Here is a 21,529-nt window from a genome sequence, read left to right on the forward strand (position 1 = left end):
AATGATAAAGTTGACTATGGAATCAACTATGGGTATTATACTGCTTAGTCAGCCAATGTATCCTCCTCCTAGAAATATTTTTGTAAAGTTTATTTGGTGGAAATATAAGTTGTCACTGCTTAACATATTTTTTTTCAAGTACTCACACGCTGAATTATTCCTCATCTAAGGAAATACACACTAGAGAATAAACTGAGAGTATGCAGCATACATTGACACAAAGTTGGAAAGTTGGCAGGTATTTAAACGACATGATGTTACACCCTCCTTTACAGCAGGTGGCGGTATGCACCTTTAAGTAGTTTGCCATCCGCCAATAAATCCAGAGAAGAAGAAGATTTTTTTTTCCCTCCTAGAAAACTCGTCAAGGAAAAATGGCGGATTCGTGTGTTGTCCAATAGTTGATCAACGTTGGATGGATTTTAAAGATTACATGCTTAACATCACATGTCAGGTGCGGATGGACTGTGGTCTCGCTCATTGCTTAGATACGTCACCTCATCTCGAGTTCTCCTCGCGCCGCAGGTGAGCATGTGATTTCCTTTGCAGACGCATCAGTCGCGCGCCATGTGATAAATGCTACCTCTTTCTGTCTCCCCTTCCACATGTACAGGTCCGTTTTTTGTTATTACAAGGGGTCGCAGTCATGCAAAGTGTCTGTAGCAGGAACGTGGAAGATTTGCGCCTCATTGCCAGAAAGAAACCTCGGTTTGATTGTAGTTATTAACACACCTGAGTGAGCTCATGTTTGATAGCTACCTGCGGAAACGTCTCTCGTGATACCGGACTGAAAATAACACCTTAATTCATCACGACCAGGCGAGTAACCTGCTGATGTGTATACACATTAAAACCCACATATTTTTAAATAATATATCCACTGTGTGTGTCATCGACTCGTAAGAAACAACTAAACCTCTCTTTTGGCACTGCATGCTGAGGTTGTGTGATATTAAGATGTATACAAGAGAAAACCTCAGTCTCCCTCACCCAGAAGAAGGGGATTTAACACCATTGTTGTTTTTTTGTTTTTTTTTGTGATCAAGTTTTTAATTTCCTTTTTATAACAGAGTTACAACAATCATTAAAAATACAGACACAAAGTGAAACATAAACCCTGTGGCGTTCCCTCCCTCCCCACCCCATAGGTCTCTATTATAAATAAATACTGTGTGCAGGGAAAACAGAGCATAGATAAAAATAAAATAATAATAATAATAATAATAATATAGCGCTTACAGCAGTTTGTTAATTCCCATGCTGACAGCTGCAGCACCATGCACTCTTGCCACTGACAGCTCCACACCAATGATATCAATATATGTGTTAATCCACAGGATTTTTGTGACTGCGTAAAGCTAACACCTTTTTGGCTGCAGTGATGCCTGTTCAAAGAATACGTGTAACACCATTTAACACCTTTGTTTTGCAAATAAACACTTTGCAAAGTGATTCTACTCCAGCCGTGGATTACCTTTCTTTCTAATGTTGAACCCTAACCAGATTTTTTTTTTTTTTTAAATCTCTCTGTAGGTGTACAGTCACTGGGAAGCTTAAGGACAGCTCCAGCATTTTCTGAAAAGGACATCTGCCCGCCATATTCAAAGATGTCGGACTATCTGATGAAAGAGTTCAGGGCCCTTCTCAGTACAACCATGGAGTCAGTCCTGAGAAGGGCTATGTTTGAAATAATGAAGATCTTCGAGAACAGCATACATGACCATCAGCTGGAGCTGGCACAGAAAGGAGAAGAGATTGTTCAACTTAAAGTGAAGTTGCAGAGAGCTGAGATCAAACTGAGAGACAATGGGTGTGCAGGCGACGAAAGAGCTGAGCTGAATAATACTACAAGTGAAATACGAAATAAGCCGGAGGATACTCTGAATGCCTCTGCGCAAACCTCTGTTGTTTCTGAGATTGATTTTGAAGGTAAAGTGTCCACATGTGGTCAATATCTTTATAACCTGTGCTGCTTTAACATTTCGAAAAATGTATTGTTACAAAGCTTAGTCTGTGTTGTTTGTTTAATAACCAGAGTTGATATACGCTCTGTTTATTACTGTACGTAATAGTGTTAATAATTTAATTTAATTTTTCACCTTCTCAGAATTTCTAAACTAATGTAACTTTGAAAAATATGTTTTTGTACCAATACATCACTGATTGAAAAATATCAGTAACACTGGTTTTGTATGATGTTTCTTGAGAAAAATAACTTAAAAAGGATACTTAAGTTTCATCAAAATGCGACAAGTAATTTTGAAGTGAGATAGCGTTGCATCCTCTGGTACAGTAACCAGTATCATCACTAGTTCATATGATGGCAGGGGGACAGCAAGCTGTGTGCAGACCAGATTAAATGATGAGCTTAAAAATACATCATTATTGTATTTCTCTTGTGCAGCATTATCATGTTCGTGCTCTTGTTTTCTTTTGTGCAGTACCTGATGACTGGTGCGCTCCTTTGGGCTGCGAGACCGTGACAAAGCAAGAAGAGGGGGGTTGTCCCAGTGTGAGACTCCGCCAGCTGTCTATTCCTCTTTGGCACGTTCCAATTAAGCAGGAGGTGTGTAACAGTGCGAGAAATATGGATGTGCTGGCATTCCAACTTAGCATCATACAGCTGACAGACTGCCATTTGAAGGCAGAATACTTATGTTCCTGATACGCCAAGCATGCAGCCTAAGATAACTCTTAACTGTCCGTTTGAACTCGGGCTGTAGATATATAACCCCACTCTATAATCCCATTTGAATTTGTATGCTTTATCATTTTTTAACATTAGTATATATTCAAATTTTTAAATGCTAAAATTTCTCCTATGCATCATATACAACTAAAGGCAATTTTACTAGTTACTACGGAAAACCTTGCACCCTGCATGTCATTTTCTTTATCATGAAGCTTTAGCACAGAATAATGTTCACTTGGATGTATGCATTGCCCATAGTACGGCGATCAGAATAGTGTTAAATATGTACACTGATGTACTGGAAATATGTGCAGAACTTCTTGTGCATAATTCTACAGGAAAGGCTGAAGCAGTGATTTGCTCGATATTGACAGCCTGATATTTTGTCCTGATAAACTCAATATATGAACCAAGTCCAGACATGTCAGGTTTTTGCTTAAGCATGCATCAAATGTTCTTATTCTCTGCAGTGTTGGGGATGTAATCTATAGCTTCTGTATTTTTAGATGGCTAGCCATGACATTGACTCCCACCCACAAACGAAAGGTCTCAGAAGATCAAAGAGAGGTGAGCGTGGCTCCTGCTAATTCACACTTTTCTTTTTTTTTTTTTTTTTCCAAAAATGTTACATAATGTTCTATGTTCTATTTTAATTCACAGGTAGTAACCGCATGATTGCCTGGGCTTCATTTGTAAACATGAACATTGTCTTTACCCAGTTGTAAAGTAAATTCAAAGGCTATCATGTTATGTCATCCCAAATTGAAAGAGCTGGTGTACAAAGTGTTTCCATCTGAACTTACACTGGTTGTGTCTTTACTCAGATAGTTTGATTTTAGTTGCCCAGGTAGTTAGTTTTCCATATCTGAGATGACTTACTCTTGTCATTCTAACAGAACACAGGTTATGGTTGAATCTTCTTTTACTCCTGTGTGGAGTGGCTGACAAAAACTAACTGAAAATGTTGGGTACCTGGCAGCTATTTTGTACTGGGAAGCATCTTTCTAACTCCCATTAGACAAGTAGAGGGAGTAAAGGATCGGGCCACACCTTTCTCAATACATTTTACTGCTTGATGTTTGGTGAAGTCACAAGGAAACCGTGGCATATCACTTAGGGGAACGTTTTCGAGGTGCAGCTGATAACAGAAGTACCCACATTTCAAAGTGGCCTCTCTCAAATGAATGTCTGCCTTGATAATCAAGCTGACATTATGTGTGAATGTCACATGTATGTTTACAGGCAGTTTGTACAGACTGCATGCACTGTTTGTATTAACAGACTTATGAGCCTGTAATCTCAGCTGATATCAGACAGATTGTTGTTGTAAAAATGACAATTTAAATGCTTGAAATCTGACATTCCTGAATTTGATTGTTGCACAAGCGCAAATTGATCTGGGCCAATTCTTTATGTACTGAAATCTCATCATGTTCCTCAAGAACTTTAGTTTTACTTTATTTAGCACATAGCAAACAAAGCTACATTTTAAAGAAACTTTATGGCAACACATGTTAATGTTTAGAATATTAGGGGTTAAATGCCAGAGGCGACAAGTTTTATTTTCTTCATTGTATTGACATCTAACCTTACATCACTGTCAAAGTCAAGCACTGCACTACTCATGTGCTTCATAATGACGAATCATTGCTCTGAAGGGATGAAGGATATATGAGAGAGATCTGCAATATTACACTTTTAATTTGTATTTCTATTACTCAGTTATGCAGAAAACACCTCTCATTTTTATTTATTCCAACTAAATACATGTTCTACAAGTAAGACTTTTGTTACATTGTCTTTATTTCTCCTCATCATTTTCACATGTTTATAGTTAACATTTAGGCCTTTTCTTTTTTTCTTTCCTACAGATTCCTCATTAAACGACAAGAACAATCAAACCTTGGGCAATAATTTGCTAAGGCGTGACCAAGGAGTTCGGCGTACTAGAGTAAGCGAAGACATCAACGTACCGCTGCAAGAAAATACTCAAGCGGTTGTTCAAGTTCCCAAAAAAAGAGGAAGAAAACCAAGGCCGCAAGAAACTACATCAAAGAGGAAAAGCGAGGATAAGGGAATTGCAGTAACTAAGTCTAACCCTCCAGGAAAAGAGACAGTAGTAGAGGAAGGTAAAGAAATGTACAGCTGCAAGTATTGTAAGAAGGCATTTGATTCACCCTTTGGCCGAAATGTGCATGTACGGTTTCACAAGTGGTGCAAGGGTTGCAAAACAGTGTTTGCCTCTCCGAGTGCACTCAAGTATCACAAACCAAATTGTGCTAAATTCCAGAAAATGATGGCAAAAAAAGCACAGTCTTCTGTCGCTCAAGTCCCTGAGCTTAGCAATAAAGAGTCCCCACCAATCAAGAAAACAGTGATAACGAAGAAAGACAGCACAGCCTCCACTTCAAACCACAGTGATTCCTCTGGGGAGAAGGATCAACCCATCAAACAGTACTCCTGTTTACATTGTAATGCAAAGTTCAAATGGCATTTCAAGCTCCAGGAGCACATGCGTATTCATACTGGTGAGAAGCCATTCACTTGCAGCATTTGCTCAAGGAAATTCCGAGTAAACCAGTTCCTTAAACTCCACATGGCGAGACTCCACAAAATGGAAGTGAACTCTGAGGACTTAAACGTGGACCTTTCATGGACTAAGCCTGTAGAGGCCACTGAGGAATCGATTTCTGCAAAGAAAGAATCGAGTGTACCAACCAACCATGTTAATGTTGAGAGAAAACCCAAGGTCAAAGGGACGGGTTCTTATGGGAGTCGCGGCTGGGAAGCCTGTGGCACATACAACCCAAACGGTTACACCTGCAATGTGTGTTTGCAGGTGAAAAAAAACAAATACCTGTTGATAGAACACTACCGCATCCACACAGGAGAGAAGCCCTTCAAGTGTGTCAAGTGTCACAAAAGGTTTCGTTTTCGCGGACAGCTCTCCACGCACCAAAAATCGTGTACTCAGTCAAGTAACCAGTGTAGCAAGTGTGGGGAGAAATTCTCAGGAAAAGAAATGTACGATAAGCATATGTTGAAAGTTCACAAGGATCGACCTCACTGCTGTAAGATTTGTGGGAAAAAATACACAACTGCAAAACGCCTCAAGAGCCATGTAAAGCGTTTACATAAGTAAAGGACTTCCACAGTTAATCTACTTTGTCAAGAGACTTCTCCACAATATCGAGAAAATCACATAAGACCACTATGACAACCAATTTGACTGCAGTTATGTCTTTCTTTCTTTTTTTTTTTAAGAACAGCTAACATGATATAGACAAAATTACAAAATCTCTACTTGTTAAAATCTGTAAAAGGTATACTTCCAAATTCTTCATCGTGGTTTTTGTATTGAGTTCAAGTTAATGTCAAATTGTCCCGAAGATTTTGTCTACTTTTTTTGATTTGAATACAGTTTGGTCCACTTGGAATGAGTTGACCATTTTTGTTTTCCTTCAGCCAAGTTAGGTGTACAGGTTTTTTAGCACGAGTTTGAGGTGCTGTGCCTGGTTGTGGAGTCAGACTTGTGGTACCAGCTTTGTAGTGTTGACTTTTTGCTACACAATTTGTAAATAGCTGCAAAGTAAAATCTCTATTGTAACGTCATGATAACTGAAAACACCGAAAGTTTTCTTGCTTTTTTTTAATCTAATGCTTTGAATTTTTTAAATATTAATTAGTTTTAACTGCTTTTTTTTTTTTTTAAATAGATCTGCCTGACCAAAAAAGAAGAGATCTTACTAACGAGTTTACTTTTTTCTGTTACAATTACGTTGCTAGATTAACATTTTTACCATTCCAATAAAACCTGCAATTACATACCTTGACTTCTTTTTTTTTAATTACAGCAATGTGTTTATAATGTTGATGTAGATTATTACAAATCATTAAAAATGTAAGCCTGCCCGTTTGTGTCATAGACTGTAAATCTTTTTACAGTCTATGGTTTGTTCATACAACTTAAGTTTCTTTTGGACCTGCAGGAACTGAACGCGTTTGCCTCGTTATCGCGAGACTTGCATTGCTCACATTCCCAGATGCCAACCAGCAAGCAAGCAGCAGCAGCAGGACGACTGGGCGCCGCAGTTATGAATGTAACCGAAGTATTTAATGTAATTAATGATGTCAGAGAGTAACTATCAGAGATTCGTACTCTGGCTTTCATGCTCTGGCTTTTACCGACCGATATATTTGGCTGTTAACGTTAATTTACTCCGGTAGCTCGATGGGCTAGCAGCTACAGGCTACGTCTCATAGGTTTGTTCTGTTTACATGTTAGCTCACTTCAGTGGTAATATTCACGAACACGTCACGATAAGATGTATTACATGCGAGTTGCTTTGATATGTGTCTAATGCAAATGTAGCGTGGCAGCATCTTAAAGCAGTTATTGAATGGAGTAACCACGCCGTCCTGCATCTGCCACTACAGGAAAACATTGGTGTAAATCACTTTTTTTTTTGCGATTAAAACGCCGACGTAAGAGGACAATGGAGTGTGTAAGGGGTGCTTTCCACGCACAGCTGGCTACTGTCATGGATTCCCTGCTGGCAGCTGCTGTGTGTGAGATCGCCAAGATCTTTGAGAGCAGCCTGATTGAACAGCAGGCGGAGCTGGCTCAAAAAACACAAGAGATCTCCATCCTCAGAGGCAAGCTGCAGAAGGTGGAGAGGAGGCCGAAGGTGAAGGGTGGAGGCAGCGAGGAGGGGGATTTGTCATCGGGCGACAAGGAGGCAAGCTCGAGACAGCAGAGCTTAACAACATCAGGTAACGTAGATTATATGTTCATATTCAACCTTGTAAATATTACCATGTAGACCAATCTGTCATTGTGTCTGTTGTGGCTGACTTGCATTTAGATTTTTCCCTTTTTGTCAGTAGTTGTGTATCATGTTGAACTTCACTGACCACCTATACTTCTTTCTTGCATAGGACTTAATGTGGGAAAGGATTCATCCTCTCATTCAGACCCAGTAAATGGACTCAGACACAGTGTGCTGAAAGAGGAGGTCACAGGCCAGGATGGAGCTTCAGTCAAAAATGAGGTCAGAACGTGTCCTTGACTCTCTCCTTGATTCAAACTTGGCTGAAGTAAAGCTTTAATGATTTCTGAATTACTACCCTGAAGTGACATTTTGCACAGTGCATTGCTTTTGACACATCTGTATCTTACTGATTTGTCCTTCTCTACATCTTCTTAGCGAGCTGGATCGCGGCCTAACCTTGAGTCGGTTGCAGTTCAAGCACCTGAGGGTAGCCTTTCTGCTGTGGATCAGAGGCAGATAGATACCCTGCAAGCCAAGGCCAAATGTAAGATGTCACGACAAACCTTTTCTGCTATTCACTATTTAGTTGTTCAAATACAAGATGACCCATGTCTTTTTTTTAATGTAAGGGTATCCCCCACTATTTTGCAGTGTCTCAATGGAAGCAGGGCAGTCAAAGCACAGACCACCGACCCCTTGAGGATCAAGTATCCGCCCCTTTTCTCTCCATCTCTCAAAGTGGACGATGCTCCCCAGGGACTGACCCAGACCTAGCTCAACCAGGGGAGTGGTTGCCAGGGCTTGACACCTCTCGAGGTGGTCTGGAGAGTATGCAGGCACACGGAACCAGCTGCTCTGGCACAGCTGGCAGCAGCGCTGGCACAGACGCACACAGCTACAGACCTGGTTTCGGCTCTGATGAGACCAGCAACGAGGATGATGAAAGCTCTTTTCCCTTCATGGACCAGGAACCTGAGAACCATAACTCCAATCAGACGTCAGTGCAGGGTCCAGGTGTGGTGATAAGAGGGGCACGGCAGGTTCAACCACAAACACCTTCTAGCGAATCATCATGGAGACCAAGAGAAGACACAGGGGGTAGATGCCCCATCAGTCACACTCGGCGGGTCACAACTTTTGCCAATAGAGACCCTCTTCGATCACAATCCAATTCACAGCTGCTCACGCTACGACACGCAAACACTCTGAGTCACCCTGCAGCTCTTAGCGGGGGGAATGGGCGACCCTACACCTGTCCGTATTGTACCAAGTGTTTCACCTACCCCTCCCACCAGCGCAGACACCTTTTACGCCACACAGGAGTCCGACTGCATCCCTGTCAGTTTTGTGAAAAGAGCTTCCTCACTCCCTCCGAGCTTACTGTGCACACCCGCACACACACGGGGGAGCGGCCTTTCGGCTGCGCTCAGTGCGGTAAACGCTTTGCCCGCAGCGGAAACTTGAGAGCCCACCAACGGGACGTTCACATGGGGAAGAGACCCTTTGCATGCACAGAGTGTGGAAAGAGATTTGCACACAGGGGGAACTTGAGAGTGCACAATCACAGAGTCCATCAAGGTGATCCCTATTACATAGACGATCAGCAGGAGCCCGACCTGGGCCAGAATCCCATCTGAAGGATTGAAAATGATTGGCCTGCACTTACTAAGTTTGCTAAATACACCCTCAGAAGTTTTTTCAGGATTGCCTTTTATATCACACAGAAACTCATTTGCAGAACACGCAAGTGAGTAATTGAAGGTTTTGCTTTCATTTTTTTTGTTGGTAAATTAAAAAGTTGTTTTGGTGCAATCTTTTACCACCATTAGTGTTTTATATTAATGAGATACATGGTCAAAGGAAATTAAAATTAAAATTAAATTAGATTGAGTTGTTTAATTTATATTCAAATTCAGTTCATTACCACTAAGTAAGCACACCTTGTATTTATCCCAAAAATAAGAAATATTGTCTATTTTTCTCAAGGATGACCTCGTGCACAATGTCTTTTCCTAACCGATTTAAGTTATTTTTTATCTTTTTAAAGTTAAGAAACAACATATTAAAGACAGTATAGTTTGTATTAGATTTAGACACGTGGCATGCAGAGGTAGGATAGCTCGACTCTCACGTCATGTGGGCAATTCTCTTCAAACTTTTGTTCTGTGTTGTAAAATGGAAAAAATTTGATGCTACAAGTCCATAACTATGTCGTCACAGACGAGCTGTGCTTTTATTTACATCCTCTTTTTGCAATGTGAAATAAAATTCTGTACATGTGTGCAAAAATAAAATCTCATCTGACTGACCCATCAATGCAATGTACCCCATTATGTTTGGCATCACTCTCAACCAAACACCAGGGGGCACTGTCAACTAACAGCATGCATTGAAATGCTTTGGACAGAATTGCAAATGTATTTTTGATAGTGTCACTCTCGGCTTGTTTTACCGGGTGCCCTATATTGTCAGATCTTTTTTTTACTGATGTTTGCACTTGTGTCATCATGGCACATTTCTCATGGCCGTGGTCTGTAAGCCTGTGCTTAGCAAAATCAAATACCAGTCTTTGGTTTGCTGTGTTGGAAATCCACTGACTTTGCCTGAGTTTGTGTTGTGTCTGTTAGTAACAAGGAGTTATTTACAATAACATGTTAAGCTCTGTTACTGTATGTGCGCATTGTTTTAATGAAAGAATTGAAGCGTCAAATAAGATTAGAATATGTTTTCAATCATCAACACAAAAACCTGTGTGAAATAAATGCTGAAAGTTAAAGTATTGGCGTAAAGAGACATTTGTCTCTCACTCTCTCTCACTTTCATGCACAGTCTCATCTGCTGAGCAGGTTTTTCCAAGCTGTGTATACCCCTGGCTGATGAGTCCTTGTTGTGTTTTGTATTTTAAACTAAAAGATTACATTGTGTGTAGTGACCTCCCCTCCCCCCCAAGGGTCACCTGTGTGTCTCTCCCTGTGGGGGAGTTATAGAAATATATTAAGAGCATACAACTGAAGGCCCACCCTGCATCGGCTCTAATACCAAACAGAGAGACGGCAAACATCAATAAGAATGGATGTGCTTATAGAATTTTATATTTATGGATTCATGAGTAAGTTCTGTGTGTGTGTGTGTGTGTGTCGGAGAGAGCGAGAGAACTACTGTAAATGTGAGAGGATTGAATCCCCACTGAGAAAAGCTGCAGGCGTTTGCAGCCCATTTGGGTGAATGTACTGTCTGAGTACTGTATTTATACACGGATGAAAGTGTTGGGTCAGATAAAAAACCCAAATCTATATGCAGATTAGGATCCCAAAATAGGTTTTTGTGTGTGTATTCACAGGCAAGGGTCAAATAGGCTTTACAGAATTGACTTCTTTTATATTTGGTTATATGTAATCTTCTTTCTGTTGTAAGCAGCTTTTCCCAGGGGGAGAAAGGAAAATGAGCAGTTGACCTGGCTGGGAGGACTGTGCACAGCAATGCCTTAAATACAGTGTAGATGCTTAACAGTATGTAAAAAAAAAAAAAAAAAAAAAGTTGTTTAATCAATTTTTGCCCTCTGGTGATTTGACTAGTGTGTTACATTCACATTCTTATAATAATAACAGCATCCCTTTTCAGAACTAAAATGTATCAGCCGTTGTTTATCACCAGGCCACAGTGTTATCATTGTGTCCTCTAGCAGGTATCAGACTATCATTTGTGCTTTACTTTTTATGTCACCAAATTTCTGTGTCTTTCTCTTACCCCTGAGGTTTTAAATTACCAGAAAAAACACACATACTGAACCTCCTGCCATCTCTAACTCTGCTGCCTATAGAGTCTTTCCATCACCGTCCCATAATCCTCCAAATGTATCCCCCTGACACCCCTCTTTTCCAAAACATGTCATACAAAAAGAGGGGAGATTTTATCCCGACTCACCTGGAGACCTAGGAGTAATCAGTCAGATCATACTTACTGTGTTTTTATACCCATCCACCTCTCTGACTTGATCTTTTTCACTTTTAAGCATGCCCTATGTGTGTTTTTCCTCATGATCGTTATGGTTGTATTTATTTGTCTACATCTACCAGCTTCTTTTTCTGTGTGTGTACTTGTGTGTCTGTGCTATAAGGAGTTTAGTGTCGCCCCGAGGCGGCTCATAATCTACACAGTCCCACCACTCCCCAGGGTCCGTGGTTTCATGCGGGTAGCCATTACTGTAGTGAAACCTCCCTTTAGGGGATTACACTGCTGCCTTTGCTCATGGCACTGAGTTGATCCATCGTCTGCTGACTATATTTAAGCACTCACTTAATGTGCTAATAGTGTTAGACTGGAGAGATGCTGCAGAGCTTTTAACTTTCATCTTCTTAAGCTCTTTGTCTGTTGGAAATGCTGATTTCATGGCTGCCGGCTTAAATTCAATCGTAATCAGTCACAATTACAAATGATAAAGTGATTTTGTGGATGAAGTGGATTTTGTGTGTACATGTTTGCATGTGTGTGGGTAGTGGTCAGAGTGCCCCAGTCACTGGGTTGAATTGAGACTGGGTTTTTTTTTTTCACATTTTGGGGGTCATAAAGCGTGATGGAGTGGGACTAAATTATATTCCCTTTTCAGAGTTTGTGTGTGTGTGTGTGTGTGTGTGTGTGTGTGTGTGTGTGTGTGTGTGTGTGTGTGTGTGTGTGTGTGTGTGTGTGTGTGTGTGTGTGTGTGTGTGTGTGTGTGTGTGTGTGTGTGTGTGTGTGTGTGTGTGTGTGTGTGTGTGTGTGTGTCTGCACAAATTAGTGTGTGTTCTCCAAAAGCCCACCCTTTGGTTGCTAAGCAACCCTGGCTGTGTCTGGAAGTTAGAGTGGGGGTGGGATGGGAGAGAAGCACCAGGTCAACAGAGACACACACTCACAAGCATTGCTGCATCTGATTGGACACTTCGGGGCTTCTGATGAATGATGCTGATCGTTATCATGTCGGCTGGATGAAATGTGTTTGAATCTCAAAATAGGGGAATGTATTTATCTGTGTCATATTGTACCAGAGATTCTACTTCTTACACACAGCGAAGAGAGCGATAATTAGTATTTTGAATCTAATGCTACTTGTATTTTGGCTAATCATTTTGAAATGTTATTTTGTCTATTTGGGAATTTTATGACAATAATTCCACATGATCAAACATTGGGGTAAACTTAATTTGAAACCCTTAAAAGTCAGTCTACATTGAAAGCCAAAAGGTTTTCTTGCATATTACCTAAAGAGATATTTGGGTTGATACCTTCTTTAGAATATAACCTTATTTTTTATCACAAAAAATAAAAGATGGTAAGATTGCTTTGATTTTACCAAAGAGTGTTTGTTTTTGTCTTATGTTGAGTTGACAACATGACTGTTTTAATTAAAAAAATAAAAATAAAAAAATCATCAAAACATTAATCATCAATTTAAGAGCTTTAAATCTTTTTGGAATTTTCTGTTTTATCCTTACGTTTTCAACAGATAACCCAGACTACAGGAAACAGGACACATGTTTTCCTCAACCAATGAAAGACTTAGATAACTTGGATGTCTCGCTAACCCTAACCCTGAATCACTAATGCAAGATTTTCCAACAGTGTTCTCTTCTCACCATCTCTCTTGAGGAAGATTATGTGGGGACACAATGCAGCTCAGGTTTAGCCCAGGAGGACACATGGGACACAGTGGATGGTGGGTGGTCATGCTCCAATGTCACCAAGGTAACGGGACCAGTCCAAGGCCAAGTCTTCACGGCTGAACAGTCACCATGGGGGACCTGAGACTGCTTTCAGGGTCAGACATGATAGGTTAACAAGGACAAGCTGAACTAGATTTACTGCATAAAGACAAACCTGCTGCATGCCTGGTTTTGTTCACTTGGTGTAATCAGCTGTTCATCACTATCTGTAGGCCTATATGTTCACTTTTCTCTGTTGTACTTTTCTGGGAGCACTTTATTTTATTATATGATTTTAACAAACAGATAAATCCCAAAAATATAAAAGTGTTACACCTATTTTTTTTTCCTGAATTAATATTGTTGGTCTAAAATTTCAAAAAATCGATGGGTTTGGTACTTTTGTGGAAAATGACTTGTGGCTAGCACATAACCATCATGTCTTTCCAAAAACACGAGAATTCTCATCTAGTCCTGCTTGGTGGAGGTTTTTAACTAGTCACAGCTTGTTGCTTTGTTTCTTCACTCTGTAAATACAAAGTTTACGTCTATTCTCATTCTCTTTTCTTTAACCATGATTTCTTCCTAGCAGACAGTTTTCCTTTAACAAGCTGAACACTGTAGCCTACACTGTGTATGTGCTAGCTGGCGAAGACGTCTCACCTTTTTATGGACCGGGGGAGACGAGCCAGAACTAAGATATATTAATAATTTAGCTAATTTTAGCTAGGCAACACATTAGCCGTGTGTATCACAAACACAAACTGCAGCCGTTTAGCTCTTTTGAGCTGAACTTCTACAATATGTTAAATGCTAATCACAAAAGTCACACATGAAGTTGTTCATTAGGTTACCAGTCAAATAAAAGTTCATGAAATGAACGGAAGGGGGGTGAACCTGAAGGGGTTCATTTATCATTTTAGACCCACTACAGTTAATGTGTTTCGATCTGGACCTCTTTATTATTGCTGGAAGCATTATTGATGGTTTGAAAACGTGTCGTCTTGGTATGGTGGCCCAATTACAAGGTTGTTATAGCCTTACATTTTTATAGACCTCTCATGTCCTATGTATTTAATTGGTTTTGCTACAAAACAAAATATTACAGCCTTCAGACAATCTCTATCGATCATTTTTATCGAAATAAGTCAAGTCGTTGTTTTACTTTATCCATGTCCAAAACCTGTTAAATTGCAAGTAGTGAACAAAGGCACCAAACCAAAAGTCATTGCATTTACACTGAGAGTGATATAACCGATATAACAGACTAAAAGAAGCATATGAACATATTTGAGAAGTTTGAATCAGCTATTTTTTTTGGTGGTTCTTTCTTTATAAATGACTTAAATTCTTAATTTATTATGAAATTGAAAGATTAATTGTTTTAATGGACTAACGCCTTTGCCTTTAAACTACACAGCCCTACAAAATCATTAGACCTATAAATGACTCCAAATGTGTTTTTTAGTCCATTTATATCTATAAATGTGGTTAGAAGTATACTGAAAACAATTAAACATTCTTAGCCTTTCCCCCCACCTTTTCTCTCTGTTTTGGTTTTGACAAAAGGGTTAAATCTTACACAGTCAGGACCCTCAGTAGCTAAACATCAAACCTTATGGTTTTATAGATTTAACCAGTGGGTGGCATATGGTTGGGGTGAATGGGTGGAGAGCTGCAGGTCGAACAGTGGCTATATGGGAAACAGTGGGTGGGCCTGGGGGGGCTTTGTGGTGGATGTTAGGCTGGTGGGGGGCAGTTAGTAGGGCAGATATGGCAGTGTTGTGTGGAGTCTTGCCCATCATTGGTAAGAAGTGGATAAGGGGAAGATGATGCTGGCAGTCTAGGGGTAAGTCTGATAACCAGCTCTTCTTGTTCCCTGCTGTGGGGGGGGGGGGGGGGGGGGGGTTCAAAGCCTGGTGGCAGACAGCCAGCACCAGTGATGGCACCAACTGTCAGTGGCAGACACCCCCCTCCCTCTCTCTCCCTCTGCTGCCACGCTGAATGAAGCGTCTCTATGTGTTGTGGTGTGTGAATTTAAGTATTTCTCTTTACAGTCAGTTGTCATCTTTGATTTCTTGTAGGCTCGGAGACATGATGAAAATGTTTATCTCATTCAAAAGAACGTTTTATTACACTGATATTTGCAGCCAGTCACCTACCATATCAACAATGCTTCACATTGTTTAACACTGTTGATATCAACCTTGTGCAATTTTTCTGTAAAGAAGCGAACAAAAATTATACTGTACATATAAATGATTACTACTTAGTTTCTTTTTTTTTTTTGCCTCTATCATTTGATTTCTTTTGTCCATAACTTGGAGCTGCTGTAACAAGTGCATTCCTCCCAATGGGGTATAAATAAAGTCTATCTTATATGATCTTTTTCTTATCTCTAAGATAAGATAAGACTTATCTTATCGTGTTTTCTTTATAACAGAATGATCTCTGTATTTGCGTGTAGCCTGAGAATCAAAATAATGATTTGATTGTCTTGAAAAGGAGAAATGCACACTTCTTATCGTTAAACTGAATAATAATTCTTAATAAAATCCCTGCTATAAATAAGACTCATACATAAATGAATAATAAAAAAAAATCCAGCTGTGTCTCAAGTTTGTTCATGTGTTCATGAATTTGGTCGTGCTGTTCTCTTAAATGTGTAAAATAGACTTGGATTAAATAGTAAATAATATATTTTCAGAAAAATTTGAATACTTAAATTTTTTTTAAAAAGTGAACTGTAGTTGGATGAGAACATCAGTACCTTGTCATATCTTTTCTGTAATATGAAAGCTGCAGACTGTTATCTCAGCTCTACTTGATAAGATCATATCATGATGTTAAACAACTTTAGCTTGAAAAACAGTAATTGAATTCACCAACAGCCCTACATTCTATGCAATAAAAATAAATCTCTACGTAATATGAACTGTCTTACTGAGTGTGTGTGTTCCGTGCTAATTGAATTATGACTCGAGGTGAATCCTCTAGTCGTCACTGTTTTGGTTCGTAGCACTCAGTCAAGTAAAACAGTCCTCTTCTCATCCTCTCTCCTTCTCTCGCTGCTTTCTTTCCCATCAGTCCCAGCCTTATAAGACCCTTCCGCTTGAGCTGCCCACTCCTCTGTCCCTCTCTGCTTCTTCATCAGGTCTAATCACCTGCAGTCAGTGGTGGTCAGGCACATCTCAGCTTTTTGATGATTGGCTGCACAGAGAAGTGGGCGGGTCCTGCTCTGATGCATCTCGCACGTACCAGCGCAGCAGGACAGATCCTCTCTCTCTCTCTCTCTCTCTCTCTCTCTCTCACACTCTCCCTCTCCCTCCCCCTCTCTCTACCTCTCACTCTGGCTTTCATACAGACGCCAGAGCACAGGCTGCTGCAGAACGCAAAGCCAGCAGGATTTTCCCTCCTTGCTCTGGATGAGCCGAGAAACCAAAGAGACAGTAACCCACTGAGAAGGACAGAGAGGTTATTCATGGAGGATCCACCGAGGAGTACCTGACCCAAAAGCTGCAGAGTGTGTAGGTGAGTGCGTATATTTGCCTTGCTGCTTATGTGTGTGTGTGTGTGTGTGTGTGTGTGTGTGTGTGTGTCCATGCTTGTGTGAGTTTACTGCAGAAGCAGCAGCACTGCAGATACATCAACCAGGGGCTCTTGCTCATCCCTCTCCACCCTCCCCCCACTCTCCTCCTTCTCCTCCTAATCTCCTCTCTTCTTTTGGAGCATCCATTAAAAACTAGAGACTTTACCCATGACACAGAGAACACGGTCTTGTATGTTGTGTGTGTTTGTGAGAGAGAAGAATTGCTCTGGCCACACCTGGACTCAGCAGCTGCGGAGTGGATTTGTCCTCCCTCACAGGGGATGTGTCAGAGCTCTTGGAATGAAAAACCAAACTCGCTTGGCATTTTTCAACTTATTTATAATAAACATCCTCCTGCAGGTCATCATCGTGCTCTCTGAAACAGTTCTGTGGACTCTTTAAGTGCACCAGCCCCTCCTCCGGGACCGGCCCACTCCCCTCCTTACCTGCCCCTCATCCACATTTAAAGGATAGGATGGACGGCTCTACGCGCCTGTGCTGAGGAGGCATCAGCGAGCAGCATTATGGGCTCTTGGCTGGCCAGCATCCCAACCACCACCCCCTCCACCGCCGATCTGCCACCACCACGCTGCCCCACCGGAACGGGCGCTCTCCCCAGCCCTGCTGATGGGCGAAGACACTGACGCCAACCCGACGCTCAACCACCGCGGCTTCCTCCCCGACCACAACTATGTGACTGAAGGTAAGAAGACCCGAAAAAGGAGGCTGCACGGTTCTGTGTTTTCATAAGCAGGTTTTAAAGTCTGCCCTTGTCCTTGTATGTGAGTTAAGAGTTCTGGCATGTGAGTGGAAGTGTGTATATGCTTAGTTAGCCTGTTAGATTAAACAAGCTCAGGAAACATCCTAATCTTCTTTAAGCTCTGTGTTGTTCAGACAGCAACAAGAACTAGGGAGTACAATCCTCCTCTCTGCTAAATTTAACTGTATTCGGCAAGTTTTCATCTCTTGAATCCCTCCTCTTGTACTGTTTTTTTTTTCTTTTTCTTATATCATTTAATCTTCCAGGACCTTTATGTTTTTTTTGTTTTTTTTTTGCTTTTGTAATCACTTTGCTGTCTTGTGTAACACAGCTTTTTGTTACACTGCAGGGAATAATTGATCTGACCTGGGTCTGAAAGCGTGTATATATCTATCTATATATATATATCTATATATATATCTATATATATCTATATATATCTATATCTATATATATATATATATAGATATATATGTGTGTCTGTTTGTGTCTGCATGTCAGATACAGACAATGGGAGAAAGGTATTTTTCTCTGTATCAATACCAAGAAAAAGATGCCAGAAATATAGTCGCGAACAGGAACTCTCTTTTGCATTGTCCTTTTGAATAGAACAGGTGTAGGATTCATATTGTATTTATAGAGTATCACATCTGACAAGGGGGTATCTTAAAAAGTCCAGCACACACGTTATAAAATAGGTATTCTCTTTGGTTTGTGTTCTATAACAGATGGATTATAACCCTGGATAACCTCCCCTCCTGCTAATCTCAATAACACCACTAATCTCACCTGCACACGAGCATCCCTGTCAGTCTGTCCTCAATCTGTTTCTTGGACTCAGCTCATTGTTTGCCACGCCTCTGTGGATTATCATGTGGGGGTCATGAACGTGCTTTGAGCTCATTTGGGATCCTTGCATCACTGTGGAAGGGGGATTAAACTTTCTGTTTCTTTTGCTGTTATATCACTTCCTTCACACAGGAGCACACACTGTAGTCAGGGGAGAGCTGTAGTACCGCCTGTTGATTGTGTAACTGCTTCTGTTTGTGTTCAACATATTGTACTGATGAAAGGATTCAAGAATATATGTGTGTGTGTGTGAGTGTTTGTCTTTGTTTGTCTCAGTCTGTGTATATCTTCTCTTAGACTTACAGTATTTCCCATTGTGCCTTTGTCCATTTCACAAAAGGATTTTTATGAAATAGTGGCTGAAAATCCGTCTTGACATCCATCACCAGCCATCCATTATTGCCATGGCAACAGTCCATGATGATAAACATGCTGCTTTTCATGCTTGGCCAATATGATTGACAGGTCGTCTCCACCCACCAATACAGGCAGTATTAATTATTCCGCACATCTCAGGCAGACGCAGACATTAGTCAGGGTGAATTGCTGATGAGCTCACACCAAGGTGAACACACCACTGAACCCTGTTGTTTCGAAACGGCCGTGCAACACATGGGCGTCCTGAAAAGAGACACAACTACTGATTGTGTTCTAAAAATCAATCATGCAATAATCCCTCCCTAACCAGAAAAGCGGATCATTTTCTGTTACAAATAAACACAGCAATTTCATTACCTGCTCCTTCTTCTACATCATCCACAACCCCCCTACACCTTTTCCTCCATGTTCATCCCCCACCCTCCGTCCTACTCCCCACTTCCATCCCCCACTGCCTCCCCCTCTCAGTATTTCCCCATCAGTCTGCTAATGCGACTCGCAGCATTGCCCAGTGCTGAAGTGGCACGTATGCCAAACAATTATCCAACAGTGTTCTGAAGGCTGCTCAAACACAATGTGCCTCTTTTTATGTGTGTGTGTGAGAGTGTGTGTGTGTGTGTGTGTGTGTGTGTCTGTGTGTGTGTGTGTGTCTGTGTGTGTGTGTGTGTGTGTGTGTGTGTGTGTGTGTGTGTGTGTGTGTGTGTGTGTGTGTGTGTGTGTGTGTGTGTGTGTGTGTGTATTATATGTGTGTTAAAGAGACAGACAGAAATAGTGAGATTTTATACATGGCTGTATATTGACGTGTCTTCACCTTTGTTCATTTTGTTTTGTTGCATTCATATTCATTTGTCTGTTTTATTTGTACAGATCTATGTGTGTATGGGTGTCTGCAGGGGTTTTGTCTGTTTATGTGCGTGTGCATACATAACAGTGTGTCTGTAAATCTCCCCGTGGGGATTCCCCTGTCCTTTAGCTCCTACAGGGGAGTCATGCTCAACCTCCCACTTCCTCAGCTTCCCTCCCTTCCCTTTATCTCTTATTCCCCCCCTCTCACACCTTTTGCTCGACTCAAAATCTTATGACTGGAGTCTCATATGCTTTAAGGATGGATGGATGAATAATAAAATAGGAGTGTTTTATTATTATCAAATCAAACTTCAAACTTTTGATATTTTAGGCAGATTAGTAAAGAAGTTTTGACCTATTCCAATCTATAATGTATTCATGCTTTGTAACCTCACTGTGAATGGGTATCATCTACAAAAAGGAGCAATACTTACTGGGGATAAGGAAACATCTTGTTGTTGGGTTGCTATGTTTTTGACAGAATCTAGTTCATTCTGTAAGGTTTCATAACCTCAGAGGTTTAGGTTTTCTCAATTAACTGTAGAGAGGAGCAATCCTGCTGCGATAGGAGCTAAAAAAAACCCCAAAAAACTCAAAACAACAAACTTTGGGGGCGCTGGTGGCGCAGTGGTTAGTGTATGGAAGCTGTAGTCTTCCAAGCAGGCGGCCCAGGTTCAAATCCAACCTGTAGCTCCTTTCATGCATGTCGTTCCCCACTCTCTCTCTCTCCCTGATTTCTGACTCTATCCACTGTCCTATCTCTCAAATAAAGGCAGAAAAAGCCCAAAAATAAATGAAAAAAAACAACAACTTTGAATCAGAACCTCTTGAAACAAACATGTCACTGGGCACTCAATGTAAAAGTAGGAAAAACAAGGGATGCTTTCAGACAGACTCTTGGTATCATAGCCTCTGTAAACACAACAGATATGTGTCAATAAATCTAAGGGTTTAAGGGACACTAAAAGCAACATCTTAGACATGATTATTTACGAGCTCGTCTGCATTTCGTTTATTGTCCTGGTTTTCACACAAATTCAAATTGCACTGAGCTTTTATTACACAATTGTGTGTGCGACTTATCAAAAATAAAAATAACCCGAGGAGACTTGTGAAGATTGTCATTTAAAAATGGCCAATCAAGACACTCTGAGGCTCTGTCTATCTCTGTCCATCCTGCATGTTTTGCTTGTCTTCCTGCCAAACCCAACATGTCAACACATCATGTTGTATAGATACAAAAGTATCATATCTTCATCATACATCCGATCCATCACTTTTTTTTTCTCTGGTGAGTACTCATGGCCAACAGTGGTGATGCAGTAACTCAGTCCCTACCCTTAACCCACCCCTCCCCGCTCCTCCCTTCCCCTCTGCTCCTCCTTGTTGCCCTGCTCCCTCCTTTCCTCCTCCCTTCCGTCCTTGCTCCTCTTGCAGGGCTGCTCCTGGCTATAGCCTGAAGAGCTGCGCCCATCCTGTCCACCCCTCTCCACCCTGGAGTCCTCCCCCAGGATGTTGAGCCCCATCCAGGTCCTGTGCTCCGACATCACCACCCTTTCTCTGGAGCCCGAGCCGTTTGCCTCTTACACTGAAGGTGTGTGCTCTCTCCTCTTCCTTCCCAAAGGTCCTATCTCTTTAGTTTCCCCCACATGACCCCAGAGTGACGTGTGAGACTGACTTGAAATGTGTCCCTGCGTGTGGCTGTCTAGATGTAAGAGTTTGTATCTGTGATTGGATTGAGAGTGTGTGTGTGTGTGTGTGTGTGTGTGTGTGTGTGTGTGTGTGTGTGTGTGTGTGTGTGTGTGTGTGTGTGTGTGTGTGTGTGTGTGTGTGTGTGTGTGCGTGTGCATGTGCGTGTGTGCGTGTGTCTGTGTGTGTGAGGGATTAGTGTGAGCCACATGAATCTGTCTGGTTGGGTCTGAGTGTTAAAAATATCTTAAATATCACTTTATATCTTTCTGTCAGCCT

The 21,529-nt window shown here is 41.1% G+C and overlaps 3 protein-coding genes across 4 annotated transcripts in view; all 3 read left to right on the forward strand.

Annotated features, from left to right (window-relative positions):
- The first annotated feature begins 335 nt into the window (after positions 1-335).
- On the forward strand, positions 336-6,517 carry LOC109993036 (zinc finger protein 260). 2 transcript variants are annotated; one of them, XM_065959125.1, is made up of 6 exons: positions 336-525; positions 614-819; positions 1,534-1,929; positions 2,442-2,566; positions 3,199-3,259; positions 4,564-6,517. In XM_065959125.1, exons 3-6 carry the CDS (start codon positions 1,608-1,610, stop codon positions 5,832-5,834), a joined length of 1,779 nt encoding a protein of 592 aa, XP_065815197.1. In that variant the 5' UTR covers positions 336-525; positions 614-819; positions 1,534-1,607; the 3' UTR covers positions 5,835-6,517. The 2 variants fall into 2 exon arrangements, with proteins under 2 accessions (XP_065815197.1, XP_020501505.2); XM_020645849.3 differs by lacking the exon at positions 614-819 and having other exon boundaries at positions 337-525.
- A 192-nt stretch (positions 6,518-6,709) lies between these two features.
- LOC109993038 (uncharacterized) lies at positions 6,710-10,240 on the forward strand. The gene is made up of 4 exons (XM_020645851.3): positions 6,710-7,465; positions 7,631-7,743; positions 7,900-8,008; positions 8,116-10,240. Exons 1-4 carry the CDS (start codon positions 7,189-7,191, stop codon positions 9,099-9,101), a joined length of 1,485 nt encoding a protein of 494 aa, XP_020501507.2. The 5' UTR covers positions 6,710-7,188; the 3' UTR covers positions 9,102-10,240.
- A 6,199-nt stretch (positions 10,241-16,439) lies between these two features.
- The window catches only part of LOC109993022 (serine/threonine-protein phosphatase 2A 55 kDa regulatory subunit B gamma isoform), a 28,362-nt gene continuing 23,272 nt past the window's right edge, over positions 16,440-21,529 (forward strand). The window contains 2 exon segments of the mRNA XM_065958509.1: positions 16,440-16,670; positions 17,089-17,431. Coding sequence (XP_065814581.1) covers positions 17,356-17,431 — 76 coding nt within the window. The 5' untranslated portion in view covers positions 16,440-16,670; positions 17,089-17,355.

The sequence above is a fragment of the Labrus bergylta genome, chromosome 9 (genome assembly GCF_963930695.1).
Source record: "Labrus bergylta chromosome 9, fLabBer1.1, whole genome shotgun sequence".
Lineage (NCBI taxonomy): Eukaryota > Metazoa > Chordata > Actinopteri > Labriformes > Labridae > Labrus > Labrus bergylta.

What these genes read in the sequence shown, in the direction of transcription:
- LOC109993036 (XM_065959125.1), top strand. Translation starts at nt 1,608, where the DNA reads ATGTCGGACTATCTGATGAAAGAGTTCAGGGCCCTTCTCAGTACAACC. An exon ending in ACGTTCCAATTAAGCAGGAG is followed by an intron (nt 2,567 to 3,198) that starts GTGTGTAACAGT and finishes CTGTATTTTTAG; the next exon opens with ATGGCTAGCCATGACATTGA. An exon ending in TCTCAGAAGATCAAAGAGAG is followed by an intron (nt 3,260 to 4,563) that starts GTGAGCGTGGCT and finishes TCTTTCCTACAG; the next exon opens with ATTCCTCATTAAACGACAAG.
- LOC109993038 (XM_020645851.3), top strand. Translation starts at nt 7,189, where the DNA reads ATGGAGTGTGTAAGGGGTGCTTTCCACGCACAGCTGGCTACTGTCATG. An exon ending in GAGCTTCAGTCAAAAATGAG is followed by an intron (nt 7,744 to 7,899) that starts GTCAGAACGTGT and finishes ACATCTTCTTAG; the next exon opens with CGAGCTGGATCGCGGCCTAA. An exon ending in CCTGCAAGCCAAGGCCAAAT is followed by an intron (nt 8,009 to 8,115) that starts GTAAGATGTCAC and finishes ACTATTTTGCAG; the next exon opens with TGTCTCAATGGAAGCAGGGC.